At 42.8% G+C, this 21,215-nt stretch overlaps 1 protein-coding gene across 1 annotated transcript in view; it reads left to right on the plus strand.

Moving 5' to 3' along the window:
- LOC124798561 (BTB/POZ domain-containing adapter for CUL3-mediated RhoA degradation protein 3) overlaps positions 1-10,908 on the plus strand; it is a 104,370-nt gene extending 93,462 nt beyond the window's left edge. The window contains exon 5 of the mRNA XM_047262022.1: positions 10,049-10,908. Coding sequence (XP_047117978.1) covers positions 10,049-10,249 — 201 coding nt within the window. The 3' untranslated portion in view covers positions 10,250-10,908. The remainder of the gene's footprint in view (positions 1-10,048) is intronic.
- The last annotated feature ends 10,307 nt before the right edge of the window (positions 10,909-21,215 follow it).

Genomic DNA, 21,215 nt, shown 5'->3' on the forward strand with positions numbered 1-21,215 from the left:
TACTGCTGCTTCTCCCACACTCACTTTGAGATCACTGGCTTCCCACCCATTGAGGATGCTGATCTCCATCCCTCAGGTGGAGGTGCATCATCCTCGTCTGGCTTCTTGAGGCAGGAAGGGATCTATAGGGACACTCCTACAAGGTATCTGCTGGTCTGCAGCTGGATACCAGCCAGTGGTTGAAGGAGCCACAGGCTGCTGGTTGTAGGACTTAACAACGTTCTTCAGCCCCTGAAGTTTTTCGGAGAGGTCCTCCCAATTATGCAAACCCCCTAAACAAAGGACAAAAAGCAATCCTCCAAGATTAAGGAATTTACAGTAGCCCCCTCACCACTGTATCCCACATGTTCTGCTTCTGTTGTGGCGGCGGCGGCAGCAGCAGCTGCAGCAGAAGTAGTGATCTCAGTGACTCTCGAGGCTCCAGATCACAGCACACAACCTGTCTCAGAGTGGCAGCAGGTGACCCTGAGCATAAGTTGCCTCAATGGTCCCTTCATGCCCTTACAGTATATCAACAGCATGATTCTCCAGTGGAATTGTAGCAGTTTTTTTTTTTCACCATGTGGCTGAGCTATGGCATCTCGTATGCTCACCTGCTTTCTTCGTTGCCTTCAAGAAACTTGGTTTCCAGCAACGCTGACCCCTGCCTTTCATGGCAACCAGGGATATTTTAAGAATCATGCCAATTACAATAGGGTGTCAGCTGAAGTACTCACATTTGTTCTGAACTCTATACATAGTGAATGTGTGCTCTCTTCACGCAACTTTCAAGGCTGTGGCTGTTCGGGTAAGGATATTTCAGGATTTTTCTGTCTGTAATGTTTATCTCCCTACCGATGTTGTAGTGCCTCGGAACATATTGTCTGCATTGGTTTCTCTGCTTCCCCCACGTTCCTAAATTTGGCCAACTTCAATGCCCATAACCGTTTGTGGGATGGAACCACGTTCACAGGCCATGGTAAAGATGTTGAAAACTACTGACAGATCTCAACCCTTGTCTCTTGAATACTGGTGCCTCCACACACTTCATTGTGGCATGTGGTACTTAATTGGCCATTGATCTTTCTATTTGCAGCCCTGTTTTCTTCCCCCCTTTTATCTACTGTGTGGTAGCGACTACTTCCCAATCTTCCTGTCCCACCTAGATTGGCTCTCCACAATGCCAACTGAAATGCTTTAACCTCCACTATCGTTCTGAGCTCCCCACTAAATGAGGCATTGATGAGGCTGCCCAGAATGTGACTGGAGCCATTCTATCAGCAGCCGATTTAGTGGTCCCCTATTCTTCTGGACAGCCTAAACCACCGCCCACCCCCTCCCCGTCGGGAGGGGTAGTTCCCTGGTGGACCTCAGAAATCACCGAAGCAATTAGAGATCGTAGGTGGGCTCTCCATCACAATAAGCAGCATCCATCAGTTGAACATCTCATTGGCTTTAAATGGCTTGATGCACAGGTCTGCCACTCAATAAAACAACAGAAGCAAGAATGCTGGGAATGGTACGTATCAACCATTGGACCACTCTGTGGATTAGAAGTTCTCTGCAGGTGTACTTGGTATTTCCTTGAACAGTGCTGTTTTTACTGATGCAGATGCTATAGCTGAACATTTTGCTCTGCATTATACTCGAGCCTTTGTGTCTAGGAACTATATTCCTGCTTTCTGTGTCCTTAAACAGTGGATTGAGTGATTGCACTTATCTTGCACTACACACCACCTGGAGCCCTAAAATTCTCCATTGAGCGAGCGAGATTTCTTCAGTGCCCAACCCTAGTGCCCTTATATGGCTCCATGACCAGAGCACATCCACAACCAAAAGCTCAAACACCTATCAGTGGATTGTCATCATCATCTCCTTACCATCATTAATAGCATCTGGAGCGATGCTGAGCTCACATCTGAATGGTGGAGAGCACCACTGTCCCAGTGCTGAAATTGGGTAAGCATCGCTCAGAGGTGGACAGCTATCACCCAGTTAGTCTCACCGTTGTCCTGTGTAAGTTGCTCACACACATGGTGAGCTGGTGGCTTTGTTGGCTCCTTGAGTGTCGGGCCTTCTGGATCTGTCCCAGGACAGTTTACACCAAGGCTGTTCCTCTACTGATAATTTGGTTTTCCCAGAGTCTGCTGCCCGTCCAGCTTTTGACCAACATACACACCTTATTGCTGTCTTCTTCAACCTACAGAAGGCTTGTGACATCACATGGCGACATCACATCCTGAATACCTCACATGAGTGGGGTCTCTGGGGCTCACTTACAGTTTTTGTCCAGATCATCTTGTTCCTCCATATTTTCCACGTTGAAGTTGATGCTTCCCACAGTACACCTCATATCCAAGATCTTCTTGTTGCACCATATTTTCCATGTTCAAGTTGATGCTTCCCACAGTACCCCCTGCCCCCCATATCCAAGAGAATGAGGCCCACAGGGCTCCATATTGTGTGTCCTTCTCTTTATTGTGGCCTTCAATGGTCTAGCAGCAGCTGTAGGGTCTTCAGTATCACCCTATTTGTATGCTGTCGATTTTTGCTTTTACTATTGCTCTTGTAGTGTGGGTGTTGTGAATGCCAATTGCTGGGAGTTATTCGAAAAGTGCAGTCATGGGCCCCCACTCACAGCTTTGTTTTCTGCTGCGAGGACTCATGTCATGCACTTTGGTCACCATCATATTGTTCATCCACAACCAGAACTTTACCTCAACGACCAGTTACTCAATGTGGTGTAGACTTACCACATTTTGGGGCTGGTCTTCGATGCCCATCTGACATGGATTCCCCATCTTCGCCAACTTAATCAAAGGTGCTGGCTACACTTTAATACATTTCACTGCCTCAATTATCCCAGCTGGGGTGCAGAACACATTAACCTTTTTGCAGCTTTGCTAAGACCTGACTATGTCCCGTCTAGATTATGGGAGTCTGGCATATGTTTTTCGCACCACCCCTTGGCATTGCGGTCACTGGACCTGATATACCACGTTGGAGTCCAACTTGCAACAGGAGCCTTTCGAACCAGCCCTACAAACAGCCTACTCATGGAGGCTTGTGTCCCTTCACTACAGATCAGCAACTACTACTCAGTTATGCTATACATGTCTGTAGCTCCCCTAAGCATCCAAACTACCATGTCCTTTCCTAATAGGAAAACAGAGACCCAGAACTGGGGTCAGATTGCAGTTCAATTAAAAATGTCTCTGCTCTGAACTCCAACTGTACGCTGACCAGTGCTGTTCCGCCACCTGTTCCTGGCTGTCCTAGAAGCATTTCCAGGTTTGGAAGTGGTATAAACTGATGTCTAAATGGTCGATGGATGAATGCGTTTTACATACACACATGTAAGGTGCAGTGAACAATGCTCCTTGCCAAATGGATGCAGTGTCTTCACAGCTGAATTGATGGCCATCATACGAGCCTTAGCATGCTCGTTCTTGCACCAGCAAGATGCTTCTAATCTGCAGTGACTCCTGAGAAGCTTTCAGGCTTTAGACCAATGCTACCCTTGTCACCCATTAGTCATGACTATCAAGAATCTTCCTTCAGACATTCTTCAAGCTGGGTGGTCAGTCTTTGTGTGGACACCTGGACATAATCGGATCTCGGGGAATGAACATGCTGACTGCTTGGCAAATTTGGCTACCAGTATGCTGATTTTGGAGATGGGGGTCCCAGAACTGGACCTTTGATCAACTGTTGATTGTTTGAAACTCTGAATGGTTCACCCTGGACTCTCCAAGCAAACTGAGGGCAATTAAGGAGACCATGACCACGTGTCTTTCTTCCATTCATGCTTCTTGCAGGGAATCCACTTACTTTGTCGGCTACACATTGGCACTACTTGGCTGACCCACAGCCACATTCTCCAATGTGAAGACCCTCCTTACTGCTATCTACATCTATACTCCACTAGCCACCAAGCTGTGTGTGGCGGAGGGCATTATTCACGCCAAGGTCATTTCTGTTCCATTCTGACCAGAGCAGCCTAAAGTAGTGGTCATGTACGTATGAATGCTTGTGTGAGGTTTTCTTTCCTGATGAAGGCTTTGTCCAAAAGCTTATTTGTAACAGTCTTTTCTTCGTGCCTGTCTGCAACTCACCGTGTCATGTTTACAGTGAGTGACAATTATCCTGTCATAGTATTGTAGATTTAAAAGTAATGTAACGTGTGCGTGCGTGTGTGCACGTGCTTGCACGTCTACGTGGATAATTGTGAACTACAATCCGAAAGGTTCAGGATTAAATCCTCGGCTGGACCTAGCGCTTATCGCTTCTCACATCTGTTGCAATGATTTGTGTATGTAAAAATTCAAAGTAGGCACTTTGGTTTACTGTCCATGAAAACTGCAGATCCCACTGTAACAAGTGGAGCTGACAGAAGGCAAGGTACTATAGAACCACATTTAGTAAAGCATTTACATTCTAATGCCTTTGTAACACAGGAGAACATTGAAATCAGTACTTTTGATTTGTTTACCTGAATTGTGGTTTTTTACTTGCCTGACTAAATGATTGGCAATGGCCTTGGTGCAGTGGATACACCGGTTCCCGTGAGATCACTGAAGTTAAGCACTGTCGCGTGTGTTCTGCACTTGGGTGGGTGACCATCCAGGCCGCCATGCGCTGTTTCGGGGTCCAAATTGATAAATGAACAGCCGGCTGTCAGCAGAAATACCAATTGTGGATCCAAAGGATAATCAGGTTGCCACTAGTGCCTTCACCTTAACCTTTTAGGGTGATACGTTGCCCGAGAAGGTCAAAGTGATGGTCTACCTGTGTGATGTAAAGCCCTATGTCCCTCCCCCAATGTGGTGCTTTAAGTGCTGGAAGTTTGGCCATATGTCTTCCCGCTGTACTTCCAGTGTCACATGCTGAGACTCTGGACGCACATCACATCCCAATACTCCATGTGCCCTGCCTTCCATCTGTGTCAACTGCGGAGGGCACCATTCACCATGCTCACCTGACTGCAGGATCCTACAGAAAGAAAGGAAAATAATGGAGTACAAGACCCTGGACAGACTGACCTACACTGAGGCTAAAAGAAAATTTGAACACCTGCATCGTCTTACGCTGCCGCTACATCAGTTTTGGCACCATTAGCTCCGCCAACCCAGGTCGCCTCTCAGAGCCGGAAGACTACACCTGCCCCCTTGATGGTGGGGGGGCATTTCCCTCCCTGTTGCTACTTTGGGAGCAACACACCCCCAACCATCAGGGACATCCGTTCCCACTTCTAAGCCGGAGAAGCGTAAGTTTTCTTCGGCTTCTCTCACTAGGAAGCGGTCCCTTGGGTCACTCCCTTCCCAGGTTTCTTATAGTAGGAAAGATGACACCCACCAGGGGCTGAAGAGCCCAAAAGCAGCTGCTCATAGGGTTTCACACTAATCCTCAGTCCCGGAGACTGAGCCAGAGAAGTCCTCCCAGCCAAGGAAACTCAAGGAGCAGCGTGATAAATCCAAAAAGAAAACCCCTAAAATCAAGGAAATTGCGGTGGCACCCACACCACCGCTACCTACAAGCTCTGTGGCTGAGGATCAGGTGGAGATTTTGGCGTCCACTGAGGACCTAGACCTCGCCAGACCCTCAGACACAATGAATATAGACTGCTCAGGCAATAAATCGGTGACAGCAGGTGACTCTGAGGCGTAAACTGCCTCACTGAATGTTCCATGCCTTCCCAGTCTCACAATGTCGTCTTCCAGTGGAATTGCGGCGGTTTTTTCCACGACCTGGCTGAGTTACGGCAACTGTCAAGCTTTACACCTGCTATCTGCATTGCCCTCCAGGAAACCTGGTTCCCAGCAGTGCGATCTCCTGCCCTCTGTGGCTATAAGGGATATTACAGGAACCATAGTGTCTATAATCGAGTGTCAGGTGGAGTTTGTGTTTATGTCCTAAACTCGGTCTGTAGTGAAACTGTGCCCCTTCAAACCCTTCTTGAAACTGTGGCTGTCAGAATCAGGATGACGCAGAAAATAACTGTCTGCAATATATATCTTCCTCCAGATGGTGCAGTACCCCTGAATGTTTTAGCTTCACTGATTGACCAACTCCTTAACCTTTCTTCTTCTGGGAGATTTTAATGGCCATAACCCCTTGTGGGGTGGTACCATGCGTACTGGCTGAGGTAGAGATGTCAAAACTTTACTGTCACAATTCGACCTCAGCCTCTTAAATACTGGGGCCGTCACACGTTTCAGTGTGGCTCATGGTAGTTACTCGGCCATTGATTTATCAATTTTTAGCCCAGAACTTCTCCCATCTATCCACTGGAGAGCACATGACGACCTGTGTGGTAGTGACCTTTTCCCCATCTTCCTGTCACTGCCCCGGCATCAGGCCCTCGGATGCCAGCTCAGATGGGCTTTAAACAAGGTGGACTGGGAAACTTTCATCTCTGCTGTCACTATTGAATCTCCCCCACACGGTAACATTTATGTGATGGTTGAGCGAGTGATTACAACAATTGTTTCTGCGGCAGAAAACATGATCCCTCGCTCTGTGGGGTGCCCGAGGCGTAAGGCAGTCCCTTGGTGGTCGCCAGAAGTTGCTGAAGCAAATAAGGAGCGTCGGCGATATCTACAGCGGCATAAGCGGCACTCTTTCCTGGAACACCTCATAGCCTTCAAACGGCTCCGTGCCCACGTTCGCCAACTTATCAAATGATGGAAGCAAGAGTGTTGGGAGAGATGAGTCTCTACCATTGGGTGCTATATGTCACCTTCCCAAGTCTCTTCGTGTACCAGACCCCAACAGGTGTTCCCGGTGTTGCCATAAATAGTATGTTATCTACCGACACAAACACGATTGCCGAGCACTTTGCTCGAGCCTCTGTGTTGGAGAATTGCCCCCAGCCTTTCGCACACTCACAGTGGCTGGAAGGGAATGTCCCCTCATTCATTACATGCTGCAGTGAATCTTATAACGCCCCATTTACAGAGTGGGAGTTCCTCAGTGCCCTTGCACATTGCCCCGACACAGCCAGATGATTAAACATCTCTCATCTGACTACAAGCAACATCTTCTCGTCATCTTCAACCAGATCTGGTGCGAAGGCGTCTTTGCATCGCAATGGTGGGAGAGTGCCATCATTCCGGTGCTCAAACCTGGTAAAAACCCACTTCATGTGGATAGCTAACGGCCCATCAGCCTCACCAACGTTCTTTGTAAGCTGCTGGAATGTATGGTACGTCGGCGGTTGGGTTCGGTCCTGGAGTCACGTGGTTTGCTGGCTCTGTCAGGGCGGCTTCCACCAGGGGCGCTCTACCACTGATAATCTTGTGTCCATCGAGTGTGCCATCCGAATAGCCTTTTCCAGACTGCAACATCTGATTACTGCCTTTTTTGACATACTTAAAGCATAAGACACGACTTGGTGACATCATATCCTTGCCACATTGTATGAGTGGGGTCTCCGGGGACCACTCCCGATTTATATCCAAAACTTCCTGTCACTCCATACTTTCCGTGTCCAAGTTGGTGACACCCATAGTTCCATCCATAGCCAGGAGAATGGAGTCCCGCAGGGCTCAGTATTGAGGGTCTCTCTATTTTTAGTGGCCATTAACGGTCTAGCAGCAGCTGTTGGGTCCTCCGTCTCACCTTCTCTGTATGCAGATGACTTCTGCATTTCGTACTGCTGCTCCAGTACTTTTGTTGCTGAGCGGTGTCCCCAGGGAGCGATCCACAAGGCATAGTCATGGGCTCTAGCCCATGGCTTCGTCATTAGCCGCAGAGTCGTGTGTGATGCACTTCTGTCAGCATCGTACCATTCATCCGGAACCCACACTTTACCTTGATGACGATCCACTCACTGTAGTGGAGACACATCAATTCCTAGGACTGGTTTTCAATGCTCGATTGACTTGGCTCCCTCATCGTCAGCTTAAGCAGAAGTGCTGGCAGCACCTCAATGCCCTCCGTTGCCTGAGCAACATCAATTGGGGTGCAGATCGCTCCATGCTGCTGCAGCTCTACAGATTCCTTGTCCAATCCTGAATTGACTATGGGAGTGTGGTTTATGGTTTGGCACCGCGTTCAGCATTGCATTTACTCAACCCTATGCGCCACTGTGGGGTTCGATTAGCGACAGGAACTTTTAGGACGAGTCCGGTGACCAGCGTACCTGCATTGTGTCTCTCCACTGCAGATCATACATGCACAACTGCTCACCAGTTATACCGCACACATTCATAGTTCCCCGGAGCATCCGAATTACCATCTTCTTTTCCCGCCCACGGCTGTCCATCACCCACATCAGCGGCTCACATCGGGGCTAACGATTGCGGTTCGCGTGTGGTCCCCTCTCTCCGAACTGGAGTCCTTCCCTTTACCAACTCTTCTTGTGGTCCGTTCACGTACGCCTCCATGGTGTACGCCTTGGCCACAGCTTTGTCTGGACCTTTTGCATGGCTCTAAGGACTCTGTTAACCCTGCTGCTCTCTGCTGTCACTTCCTCTCGATTCTTGACATGTTCCTGGGCTCTGAAGTGGTTTACACCGACGGCTCAATGGCTGATGGTCACGTAGGCTTTGCATATGTTCATGGAGGACATATTGAGCAGCACTCCTTGCCAGTTGGGTGCAGTGTTTTGACTGCAGAGCTGGCGGCCATATCTCGTGCTCTTTAGTATGTCTGCTCATGCCCTGGCGAGTCAATTCTCCTGTGTACTGACTCATTGAGCAGCCTACAAGCTGTCAACCAGTGCTACCCTTGCCACTCTCTGGTAGCGTCCATTCAGGAGTCCATCTATGCCCTGGAACAATCCCCCATTCCGTTGTGTTTGTGTGTACCCCAGGACACGTCGGAATCTGCGGCAACGAACTTGGCAACAGGCTGGCCAAACAGGTGACGTGGAAACTGCTTCTGGAGATAGGCATCTCCGAAGCTGACCTGCATTCTGTCTTACACCGCAGGGTTTTCTGGCTTTAGGAGACGGAATGGCATAACAGCATGCACAACAAACTGTATGTCATTAAGGAGACTATGAATGTGTCGCAGTCTTTCATGCAGGCCTCTCGCAGGGAATCAGTTGTCCTCTGCTGGCTCCACATTGGCCACACGTGGCTAACGCATGGTTACCTACTCCATTGCAAGGACCCAACTCAGTGTCACTGTGGCTCCCACATGACAAGTCATCCACCTCTCGCTGGACTGCCCACTTTTAACTGCTCTGCAGCACACGTTTAACTTTCCCAGCACCCTGTCTTCGGTGTTGGGTGACAACGCCTCCACAGCCGCTTTAGTTTTAAGTTTTATCTGTGAGTGTGGGTTTTATACCACTTTGTAGGTTTTAGCGCATGTCCTTTGTCCGTCTGTGTCCTCCACCCTAGTGCTTTTAGGGTGGAGGTTCTAATGTGTTGCAGAGTGGCTGGCTTTCTCTTTTTATTCTCGTGGTTGGCCAGTCACTGTAATCTGCTTTCATGTTTTACTCTCTTCTGTTTCTAGCGCCTCTGTGTTGTTTTCTTGTCCTGTTTTGTTCCTTTTAGTGTTCGTTGCCTTCCCTTCGTTCTTGTGGCTTTTCCTTTCTTTCCGTTTTGTGTTACATGTTTTGTTGGTTTTATTCTCACACTTGTGGCATTGTTTTATTAGGAACAAGGGACCGATGACATCGTAGTTTGGTCCGTTATCCCGCCTTCCACCCAGTCAGTCAGTCAGCCTGTGCATGTAACACGGCATAAAATGTATCCTTATGATTGTACTTGACTGTACTGGTGGACACAGCTTGGCTTCTGCTCCACATGAAATGAAATCCAATGACTCTCAAGCAAACTTGGAAGAATACATGGTGTAATGTTCACATAAGATGTATGCTTACGATGAAAACAGTATAGACTATATTTCTCTACATACATACTTTACTTAAAATATCCATATAGTATTACTGTACCTTCTCTATATTATACCAAGTAACAACATTGCATGATAGTACACTCACTGTGAAATCTAAGAGAGTGAGTTCTTGTCTCTCTTTATGTCTGTCTTTGATTAATATGTGCTTTATCATATGCAACATTTAAATTAATGGATGTTTCTGTCTTGTGCATTACAGGTTGAATTCCCAGAAGCACGAATATATGAGGAAACTTTGAACATTTTATTGTATGAGAACCGTACAGGACCCGATCAAGAGCTAATGCAGGCTACATCCACAAGAGGAGCAGTTGCAGGAATGTCCTCCTACACAAGTGATGAAGAAGAAGAAAGGTCGGGTCTAGCAAGACTTCGCTCAAATAAGCAGAATATCATCTAGCGGTAGCTACCAGCTTGTCACCACAAGAAGGGTCGCAGGCTGCATTAACCCATGAAACTGTCATACACGAGCTTGAGAAAATGCTTGATTATGCAGATAATGCAATGTGTCTAATATTTCAGTAACTTATTACTAATTTCATTGTTGCTGAAATAGCTGAAATGTCATTACAGGTATTATGTATGTGTCTGATGTCTAAAAATTATCATATGGACGATGAGCTGACTATCGAAGTTTACAAATCAAGATACTATTTAAACTGTAATCCTTTATTCACATCCTTAGGTATATTTAAGAGACTGTAATTAGTTGCTCATATCTATACTACCCTGTGACTGTGTGGAACATTACCTGTGAATGGTCTTCCAATTATAGTATGACTTTGTACCCCTGACTGAAAAGTATTCTCCTGTACCCCGTTTTAAGGGTCCTTGACCATATTGATTTGCTCATGGAACCAGAATTGAATGCATTTATTCTGTTGTTGATGATGTGCACATAGGAAGATGTTTGTAATTTTAATATACATTACTTATAACCAAATTGTTGTGAAGCAGTCAGCTGTTTGAAATTGCTTTGTGTTTGTATGCTGTAAGTGTCAGTTTTGTGCCTAAACTTTGTTACTCATGGCTGCATTAAAACAATTATTATTAAGTGTTCTCAGTTGTATGTTTTCATTGCTGTGCTGTGTGTATATATATATATATGTGTGTGTGTGTGTGTGTGTGTGTGTGTGTGTGTGTGTGTGTGTGTGAGAGAGAGAGAGAGAGAGAGAGAATATATATGACTACTTCCTTCATGTACAATATGGAAATATAATGACGTTTAATCATATTGGTACAAAATGTTATACCAGGTGAGTGGAAGAGAAGAGTGTATTCGAGCAGAGCCACAGTATTTTTCTTTTACCTGTAACTATTTTCTTCTCTAAAAGTTTGCTAAGTTTTTACATCCAAACTATTTCAAAAATGCCACCTCTCAATAAGAATAACCACCTATAGTATGAATATATCATCATTCCCATAAGCATGCAGTATTTTGCAAAGGACTATGTACAATAGTGCTGAGATTGAACTGAATTTTAGTGACAAATCAAAAGCAAGTTGCAGATACTTCTTTCTGGGCACTGCTTTTCAATTAATTTTGCAAAGTGTTGTGTGTTAAGCATAGAATGTCATTCTCCCACTGCATCTTTTGTATTTCCATTATGCTTTGACATACTCTTTCTTGACAAAGCGGGAGTGTAAAAATGTGACCATTGCCAGGGGCTATTAACATTTGTTGTTAGTCAATATTTTCTGATGGTACATGACCTGGTACTGATTGTGAAAAGCTGGAGTGTAATCGTGAACCCACCATTAATTTCTGTAGGACTCCATCTTTTCACAAAAATACATGTAAAGTGATAATGGTTTTCTCACAAATTGAAGATCATATGCAATGCTGAAGTAGGGAATGCACAGGGTTATTAATTTTCAGTTCTACATCAGCCCACACCATATGCAGATTTCATTAGCGGGTGTAGAGATGTGGTAGAATCAATGATCAGTGAAAATTTAATAAAATAGGATGACAATGCTCAGTTTGGCTGAATGTTCCTGGCTACTGTCTTAAAATCACATTGTGGCATTGTTTAGCCTGACAAAAGCAAAGTATGCACTGTTGTGCTGTTAGGTTTTGGGCTGAAACTTCTGCAAATGGAAAGCTGGTATTAGCCTTCTGCAGTCTAAAATTCACTATTGCATACACAATTTGGTCAGACTATGGAATTAGTGGATTAGGTTCACTCGTAAAGTTTCATCCACAACTACCACTTGTTACTAGAGGGGTAAGTATTGGTACATTCATGTACTGAATTTGGGTGGTGGTGAGAGCATTCTCTGTAATTGTACATTGAAGTTCTTTGAAGTTGTCTTTAATTCTGCTGAACTATTCTTGAAGTTTCTTGTAGGAACCTGTCAAAGATAGGAATTGAATTAGGGAGTGCCACACAAAATGTGTGCATCAAACAACAGTATCAGAAAGTATTGTTGGTGGAAAAAGATTACTGTAAACTGCTGGACTTGGGTAAACCAGCAGCAGCTACAGTAATATAATACATACTGTGCAGTGAAATTGAGCAATAAACTTTTTAAAAAGTCACAAGTGTCTAGTAAGTATTCTGATTTGTGTGTGTGTGTGTGTGGGATGGGATGATATAGAACCCTTAGTCATTTTCCCTCTGTTAGCTTAATAGAATCACAAACATTAGATTTTCAGGTTGTCTAGTCCATGCACAACTTAACACACTGACTGCCACATGCTTAGTGACATATATTCCACCCTCAGGCGCACAGCTCTGCAGGCCAGCAGCAGCCACACGGCACTCAGTATCTTAAGTGTAGTTTACACAAAAATAGCAACAACAATTTGATTCCTTTCAAACTTGATCAATCTCACAATGTTATTTTCTGCATCATTACAATTCTTTATTGTATCATATTTAATGAACTTACTAAGTAACTTTTCTGCAAAAACATTTGCTGTGATTAAATTAGTGACGATCTTGTTTTATTAGAGCCAGATGAGCAAATGAAAATAGAATTTCTGGTTTATGAAACTCTTAGGTAGTTATATGTGGAGGCATGTCTCAAGTTTACAGGTTTACATATGCCGGAGAAGCTGTCAGATACTTGAATGTGTCATAGCAAAGGACTCTCCCTCTTAAAGGTGAGCAGAATACTACCAGTAATTACAAAATCTAAATCTTTTGAAGAAAGGTCATAAAGTATGTGCAAAATCATTAATGAAACGCTTCAAAATGTTATGCTTTTCTGATAACTGAGAAAGACATGGAATCTAAGAAACTCACTGTTTCCAGTATAAAACTCTCAGCACAAATAATGAATGACTTGAATTCAGAGACTCACATTCATAGATTTTGCGAAAACAATGTGTGGAGAGAAAAATATGCAAGGCCCCAAAAGCATTGAAAGTCATCCCGAGTATCAGTACTAACAAGCCAATATTCAGTAATCGAGAAATCGAGGATGGAGGATAATGCATGTGAGAGGGTACGTAACTCAGCAAACAGGAGACACACCATGCAGTGGTAAAATATAACAAATGTGACATTCACTTTGATAATGCATTCCTGCTCATCATTTCATGTAGTTACTTATCCTCATACACAAGCACTATGAAAATTCATGTCAGTTGAGAGCTGTCACTTTAAATACATACAAAACAGTGAGGCAGAGGATCAGTGCATCTCACACAGACATCGCACACCAATGTGACATGTTGACTGGCCAGACCAGGTGTGAGGCTCTGCAGTGGCCTTGGAGCAGTTAAAATGTTAATCCTGTTTGGTAGATATGAGGATTGTACAGAAAGTAAGGAACGATTGGTCGTGAAATGGAAACCACAGTCAAAATTCAATGAAGTTTTGCACATGTGTGTTGGCAGTCTAGTACACCCGTTGATTGCATTATGTCATTCTTTTTAGTTATGAGCACACACAGAGCACATAAAGATAGCTAGAATAATAGTGTCTCCTGCCAAGTACGAGGGCCTGGTGAGAAATTTCACCTGAAGCTATGCAGACAACATAACTGTCGTGCACTTTCAAGACAATTCTCAGCCACATTCTGCAGGGGAAATGATACTCCTGCATAGTTTTCAATTGGAAATGTTTGATTACCCAAAATACAGCCTGTAATTGTCTCCTGAGTTTCATCTCTACTCACATGAACCTCTGGCTACGAAGTCAAAATTTTCGCACAGACAAGGAGCTGTAGGCCAGCGTAGAGAATTGGCGGGAAGCACTGACGGCTGCCTTCTATGATGAGGGTAGTGGAAAGTTGGTACAATGCTACAACAAACATCTAAGTTGGATCGGTGACTATGGAGATAAGTAGCTGGAAGTTTTAGCTAACTGTTGCAAATAAAACAGTTTTGATTTTCACTGTGATTTCCATTTCGCAACGTATCGTTCCTTACTTTCCAAATAGCCCTTGTACTTTCAAGATCATCATCATTCGAGGTTGTGGAACAAGTGAAGATACACATTAACCAAAGACAAGGAACTCTTAGAAATTTAATCCTTATACTCTATTAACAGGAAATTATCATACTACTTAGTGCTTGTAATGTTTAGTATAGATAAATTTACTGAAAATTGAAAACTGCCACATTGAAAAAAGCTACTGCCTAATGAGTTTCATTGTAAAGCTACCATTTTCGGAGTAGGTATTAAAATCCATGGAGAAGAAATGAAAACTTTGAGGTTTGCCGATGACATTGTAATTCTGTCAGAGACAGCAAAGGATTGGGAAGAGCAGTTGAACGGAATGGACAGTATCTTGAAAGGAGGGTATAAGATGAACATCAACAAAAGCAAAACGAGGATAATGGAATGTAGTCAAATTAAGTCAGGTGATGCTGAGGGAATTAGATTAGGAAATGACACACTTAATGTAGTAAAGGAGTTTTGCTATTTGGGGAGCAAAATAACTGATGATGGTCGAAGTAGAGAGGATATAAAATGTAGACTGGCAATGGCAAGGAAAGTGTTTCTGAAGAAGAGAAATTTGTTAACAGAGTATAGATTTAAGTGTCAGGAAGTCGTTTCTGAAAGTATTTGTATGGAGTGTAGCCATGTATGGAAGTGAAGCATGGACGATAAATAGTTTAGACAAGAAGAGCATAGAAGCTTTCGAAATGTGGTGCTACAGAACAATGCTGAAGATTAGATGGGTATATCACATAACTAATGAGGAGTTATTGAACAGAATTGGGGAGAAGAGGAGTTTGTGGCACAACTTGACTAGAAGAAGGGATCGGTTGGTAGGACATGTTCTGAGGCATCAAGGGATCACCAATTTGGTACTGGAGGGCAGTGTGGAGGGTAAAAATCGTAGAGGGGGACCAAGAGATGAATACACTAAGCAGATTGAGAAGGATGTAGGCTGCAGTAGGTACTGGGAGATGAAGAAACTTGCACAGGCTAGAGTAGCATGGAGAGATGCATCAAACCAGTCTCAGGACTGAAGACAACAACAACAACAACAACAACAACAACTTTACAATGAACACTTAATTGCCATGCAGCTGACAGAATTTCAGTCCCTGCATCTAGATATTCAGATAATTTGTAGAAAGACAATGCAGTATTTTTTAATTGGTAGTGATTAACAATTTCTTGCTTTGTTATGTGGGAGTTAGTTGGCTATCATACAACTAGAGTGCAGTGTAAACTCCATTCTGAACCCTGAAGAAGAAAACAAAAGTTTACAAGAAAATTGTGTACATCAGAGTTTACTCAAAACTGATTTATTTTATCAGCAACAAAAACTATTGAGGAGTAAATGTATTGAGTACTGGTTACAAGAACTCCAAAACCCTTAAAAAGGCTTCTGGAGGAATTGCAGTTACTTGCACAATAGTGTTACTGTTTGATTCTGCTAAACAGTTTACTTTAGGAATACCATTTGAGAAGGTAATTCCACAAGACAATGGTAAGTAAAAATATGTGAAAGACAGAAACAATTGTCTTTGGGTCAACACTTGGGAGGGGTCTTTAATAGCATAACATGCTGAAAGGAGCTTGTTGATTAGTTTCTCCACACGTTGACTCCATTTTAACTTCTAATCCAGCTGGAGCCCAAGAAAGTTTGCAGTGTGTTTCTTTCAGTATATGATCATTAATATCTACTTGTGGCGCGAAAAGGTCATACGTGCCTGCTGACAGTGCGTAATATGGGTCTTTGTGAGAATAAGACACAAACTTAACTTTGATGACAGTTGAACAGACCTACAAGTAGTACGGCTGTGTGTGTTGAATTTGGACCCAATGCTGTACACTACATGTTGTTCTGGCCACACTGAAGAATGGTGACTAAGCTACCGTAGACCACTGGAGCCAATGGTGGGCAGTTGGCAAGTTGTGATTTTCTAGAGACCATGGCAGTATAACAAACTGACTTGATGCATGCATTACAGAATTCTAGAATGTGGTGCAAAAGGCAGCAAAATGAAAGACTAGACAATTCCAATTTAAAAATTATTAATTTATTCCACATGTTTATAAATGAATGCATACTTTTATTACATAATATGCCTGCACTAACTTAACAGCCATTAATTTCATATCAAAATTATGAATAATAATCTGGGAGAACGGTTTCATTTTCTGGGATAAAAGTGCAAAATTCTTTATGAATTTTTAATGAGACATTCAGGTCTGAAATCAGATTAAGTTCATTATAAAAAGCCATTAGATGCAGGGAAACAAATTTATAAATAATAGTTTCTAATAAAGCAAGATTTAGGGATTACTGGATCATCTAGACCTTACTGTACAGTGTCATACTGGGCCAACTGAAATATGCAATTCCAACTCAATTTTGGCAAAGTTTGTTACAATTTTTGTTGTAATGTATGCTATACAGGGAAGTGTTTCTGAAAACATACTTTCCAAATTTGTCAATATAATAAAACATTTCTACTGAGATACAGTGTGAGAACATAACATTACAAAAAAATTGGCAACCTATCGATTTCACTTTACAAAATCTCACATTCAAGAAGTGGTATCTTTAAAAGTTGTAATTAGTTTTAATTTAATTTATACAATTTATAACAAATGCCACATGTATTCACCAAAATTTCATATGAGATATGGAAAATGGTAATTTATTAGTAATTCATTATTTATTCATCACACAAATAGTTTTCAAAATATGTAATTATCTTAAATAGAAACACTTTCTCTTGATGTTAAATTTTAATACTGCAACTTGTAAACAAACATTGCAATTTACATTTTGAAATTTCTAAATTTTATTTCAAGATTTTATAAATACTTTTTGTTACTGTTTTGAATCTCACATTTTTGTTACTATGAAGAGATAGTTTTGCTTAAATTTTTCTGTTATAAAAACCAGGAGTCATTTATTTTGATGAAGTTCTAGAAAATTCTATGTAAATAGAATAGAATGCAAACCAAATCAGTCTGGAGAGAGTAGTTGGCTGAGTTACTGCACATAATGAGTCATTATGAGCAAATGTGTGTGGGTGAGCTTTATTGGTGTAGCAACAGTTTGTTGTGTTTTATTATATGTAACAGTTTGGTTGTGAAAATGAATCAAGAAGAAGTATTGAGAAATAGTGTCCTTACTGATGAGCAAGAATCTGAGGACCAATTCATCCAAAATTAGACACCATTTAGTGATTCACAATGAAAACAAGATGAGTATTTACATTTTTTCTACAAGTTCTATAATCAAATTTTGAATATGTCTTTCTCATGCAGTTTCAATATACTAAAATAACACAAAAGAACATAAGCTAAAAAGTGCACAATATAGATTAACTTCTATATATATTACAGCTGTTTTTTTAGTATTTGGATGTTGGTACTGTAATCTCAATTTTGTACCACTGTAAGCACGTATTTCGTGAAATCTAACCTTATAGTCACATCTGCATACATATTTCACAAGCCGCTGTGTGGGACACGGTTGAGGTTACCCTGTACCACTACTAGTTATTTCCTTTTTGTTTCACTTGAAAACAAAGTGAGGGAAACATGCCTGTCTACATGCCTCTGTATGAGCCCTAATTTCTCTTACCTTCATGGTCCTTTCATGAAATGTACGTTGGCTGCAATAGAATGGTTCTGAAGTTGGCTTCAGATTTTCTCAAAAGTGTTCCTCAGAAAAAATTTTTGTATTGTTCAAACCTGCTAACAACAAATGTAGCACACTGTCTCTAAATTGTTTTGATATTTCCTTTAATCTGACCTGGCATGGATCCCAAACATTTGAACAATACTCAAGAATAGATCACTTTAGTGTCCTATATGTGATCTCCTTCACAGATGAACCAAACTTTCCTAAAATTATTATTTTCAGGAAGTGAATTTAATTTTTTTGGAAGATGAGAACTAACATGTAAGTTGGTAAGGAGGAAGGGAGTAAATATGAATGTCTTCATACAGTATCAGTTAAAGATTATACTGACATATGTTTGATTTACCTGGAAAATGCCTCTTTGGCAGCGCTGTCAATATACTCCCAACAATTTTAATTACATTTGTGAGGAATTCCCATTTGAAAGAAATAGAGCTTCACTTCACAAACAAGGCTTACAGACATTATTTTGAAATAGTCACTGGGGATCAGGATGAAGAGTGGGTACCACATTTATGTTGCACAACTTCTTGTAAATTAATTAAATGGTGGAAATGAGAAGAAAACATTGTGTCATCTGATGTAGCTATGGTACGGAGAGAACAAAAAGACAATCTCAGATTGTTATTTTTGTGTGGTGAATATTCACGGATTTGCAAAAAAGGAACAATTATTTATACTTCCACATGAAGACCAGTACCACACACTGAAAGTCTTCCAGTTCCTTCAATGCAAACAGATGATCTTTGTAGTTACAGTGAACTGCATCCCAACTAAGAAATGATAATCACATTAATGTGACTACTGCCAATGTTCAACATCTATGTGCAATAACCAACCACAGATGGTAGGTGGCAGCACTAGCAACTGAGGATACATAAAGTGTGTCAATAAGGACACAGAAAACATTGCAGTCATCATTGTAAAGCAGAAATGGATTGATTTGTCTGATGTGCAAAAGGGCATGATCATTGGCTTTTGAGCTAAGGACAGAAGCATTTACAAAATAGCGAAGTTTGTAAACTGTTCACGTGCTGCTATGGCTGAGGTATACCATACATGGCAAAATGGCACTGTCCAAAACTAGCAAAGACAACTGTGGTACTCCGCAGGCCATAGATGAGGTGAACGACGGCTGCAGAGATGTGAAAGGGTGATCAGGTGCAACTGAGCACCCAGATGAACCAAGGAGCCATCAACAGTGTCTCCTCAATGGCCATTCAGTAAATGTTGCTGCATGTGGGCCTCTGCAGCTGGCATCTGGTTCATGCACCTATGAAGACTTATTTATTGGCAAAAGGCTGAAATTTGCTTGCCAACGCTGCAACCCGACATCCTCTTAAGGGACAACAAGTGACCTTTGACAGATGGTCATTGATGTGTACAGTGTAAAACACCTAAATGCTGACAGCCTGCAACAATCGTCAGAAGGGTCCAGGCCAGCAGGCATTCCCTGAGTGATATCATTCCAGGAGGCACAATGGATCAACACAAGTATGCATCTATCCTAGAGAATCATGTCCACCCCCACATGCAGTTTGTTCTCCCTCAGCATGATGGTATCTACCAGCAGGACATAGCTTGCAGTGTATATGCATTGTCTAAGAGTGTCAGGACGAGTTTACTGTACTCCCCTGGACACCAAACTCCCCCGGATTTGAAGCCAATTGAAAATCTGTGGGACCACCTCAATCAGGCTATTCTTACAACCATGAAACAGCTCCGCTGGTCACAGCACTGCAGTCAGTTGTTGGTACCTTCCAAAACCTCCCTGCCTCACTCCTCATGTCCAACAGCTGACCACACTGCAAAAGGTGTTTGTTTGATCTTTTGACGGTCACATTAGTGGGGCTGGACAGTGTATGATCCTCTGTACCAGACCACATGTAGCGGTTCTATGCCACATTTATTAACACGGGCAGACATAGGATTAAGTAAACAAAAGGCAGACCTACTTTGTTCTACGTTACAAGATCATTATCTTCCCCACCAATGTAGCAACATCAGCAAATTTGGACAAAGAACATATTTTTATTTTGTACTTTGCAAGTGAGGGGGTCCTGATGTTTTGCAATGATGTTGCAGGTTTAATGAAAGCACTTTAATGAGGGGTGACACTACAGATGCAATGAGAATAAGTCTCAAGGGTGTTTTGCTCCACACTGGAAATAGAATGACCTCTGTCCCACTTGCACATGCCAGTCTGGCTAAAAAAAAACAGGGTGGTCCAGTTGTTTCTCAGCCACAGTGTCAGTGATCATTCATGCAGACAGACTGCAGCTCAATGGTTGCAGCTTAACTTTTAGATCACATGACTAGTTTCACTTGTAGCCCTGCCTTTGACGGGATAGGTGATATTTGTGTCTGGACTGGAGTAGATGGGAGTGGGAGGACGTATGGGGAAAGTTCTTAGATCTAGGTCTATTACTTTGGTATGAGCCGTGAGACAAGGGGGTGGGAGCAGGGGCTGTGTAGGATTATATGAGGATACTGTGCAGGTTCAGCAGGTGGGGGTGGGAAGGATAGTGGGTAGGACATTTCTCATTTCAGGGCACAATGAGCGGTAGCTGAAACACTGGCACATAATGTAATTCAGTTGTTCCAGTCCTGGATGGTTCAGAGTCACAAGGGGAATGCTCCTCTGTGGCTGGATTGTGGGACTGTGTGAGGTAGTTCGTGACTGGAAAGGTAAGGCAGCAGAGATCTGTTTTTGTACAAGGTTGGGAGGATAATTACAGTCTGTGGAGGCCTCAGTGAGGCCCTCAGTATATTTCGAGAGGAACTGCTGCTCACAACACGTGTTAGAGCCACAGGTGGCTGGGCAGTGTGGAAGCAACTTCTTGATATGGAACGGGTGGCAGCTGCCTAAGTATAGGTATTCCTGGTAGTCGGTAGATTGGATGTAACCATCTTTGAGGTGGAGATCAACAGTGAGAAAGATGGCTTCATGGATTGAGTAGGACCAGGTGAAGCGAAGGGGGGTAAGGTGTAAGTTCTGGAGATATGTGGATAGGATGTCCTCATCCTCAATCCAAATCATGGTGACATCAGTGAATCTGAACCAGGTGAGGGGGTTTGGGATTCTGGGTGTTTAGGAAGGATTCCTCAAGATGGTCCATGGATAGATTGGCATATGATTGTGCTATGAGGGTGCCCATAACAGCTGTTTGTAGGTAATACATTCAAAGGAGAAGTAATTGCGGGTGAGGATATAGTTGGTCATTGTGACCAGGAAGGAGATTTTGGGTTTGGAATTCACCAGGCATTGGGAAAGGTAGTGTTGACTAGCAGTA

Source organism: Schistocerca piceifrons, chromosome 1 (assembly GCF_021461385.2).
Source record: "Schistocerca piceifrons isolate TAMUIC-IGC-003096 chromosome 1, iqSchPice1.1, whole genome shotgun sequence".
Classification (NCBI taxonomy): Eukaryota; Metazoa; Arthropoda; class Insecta; order Orthoptera; family Acrididae; genus Schistocerca; species Schistocerca piceifrons.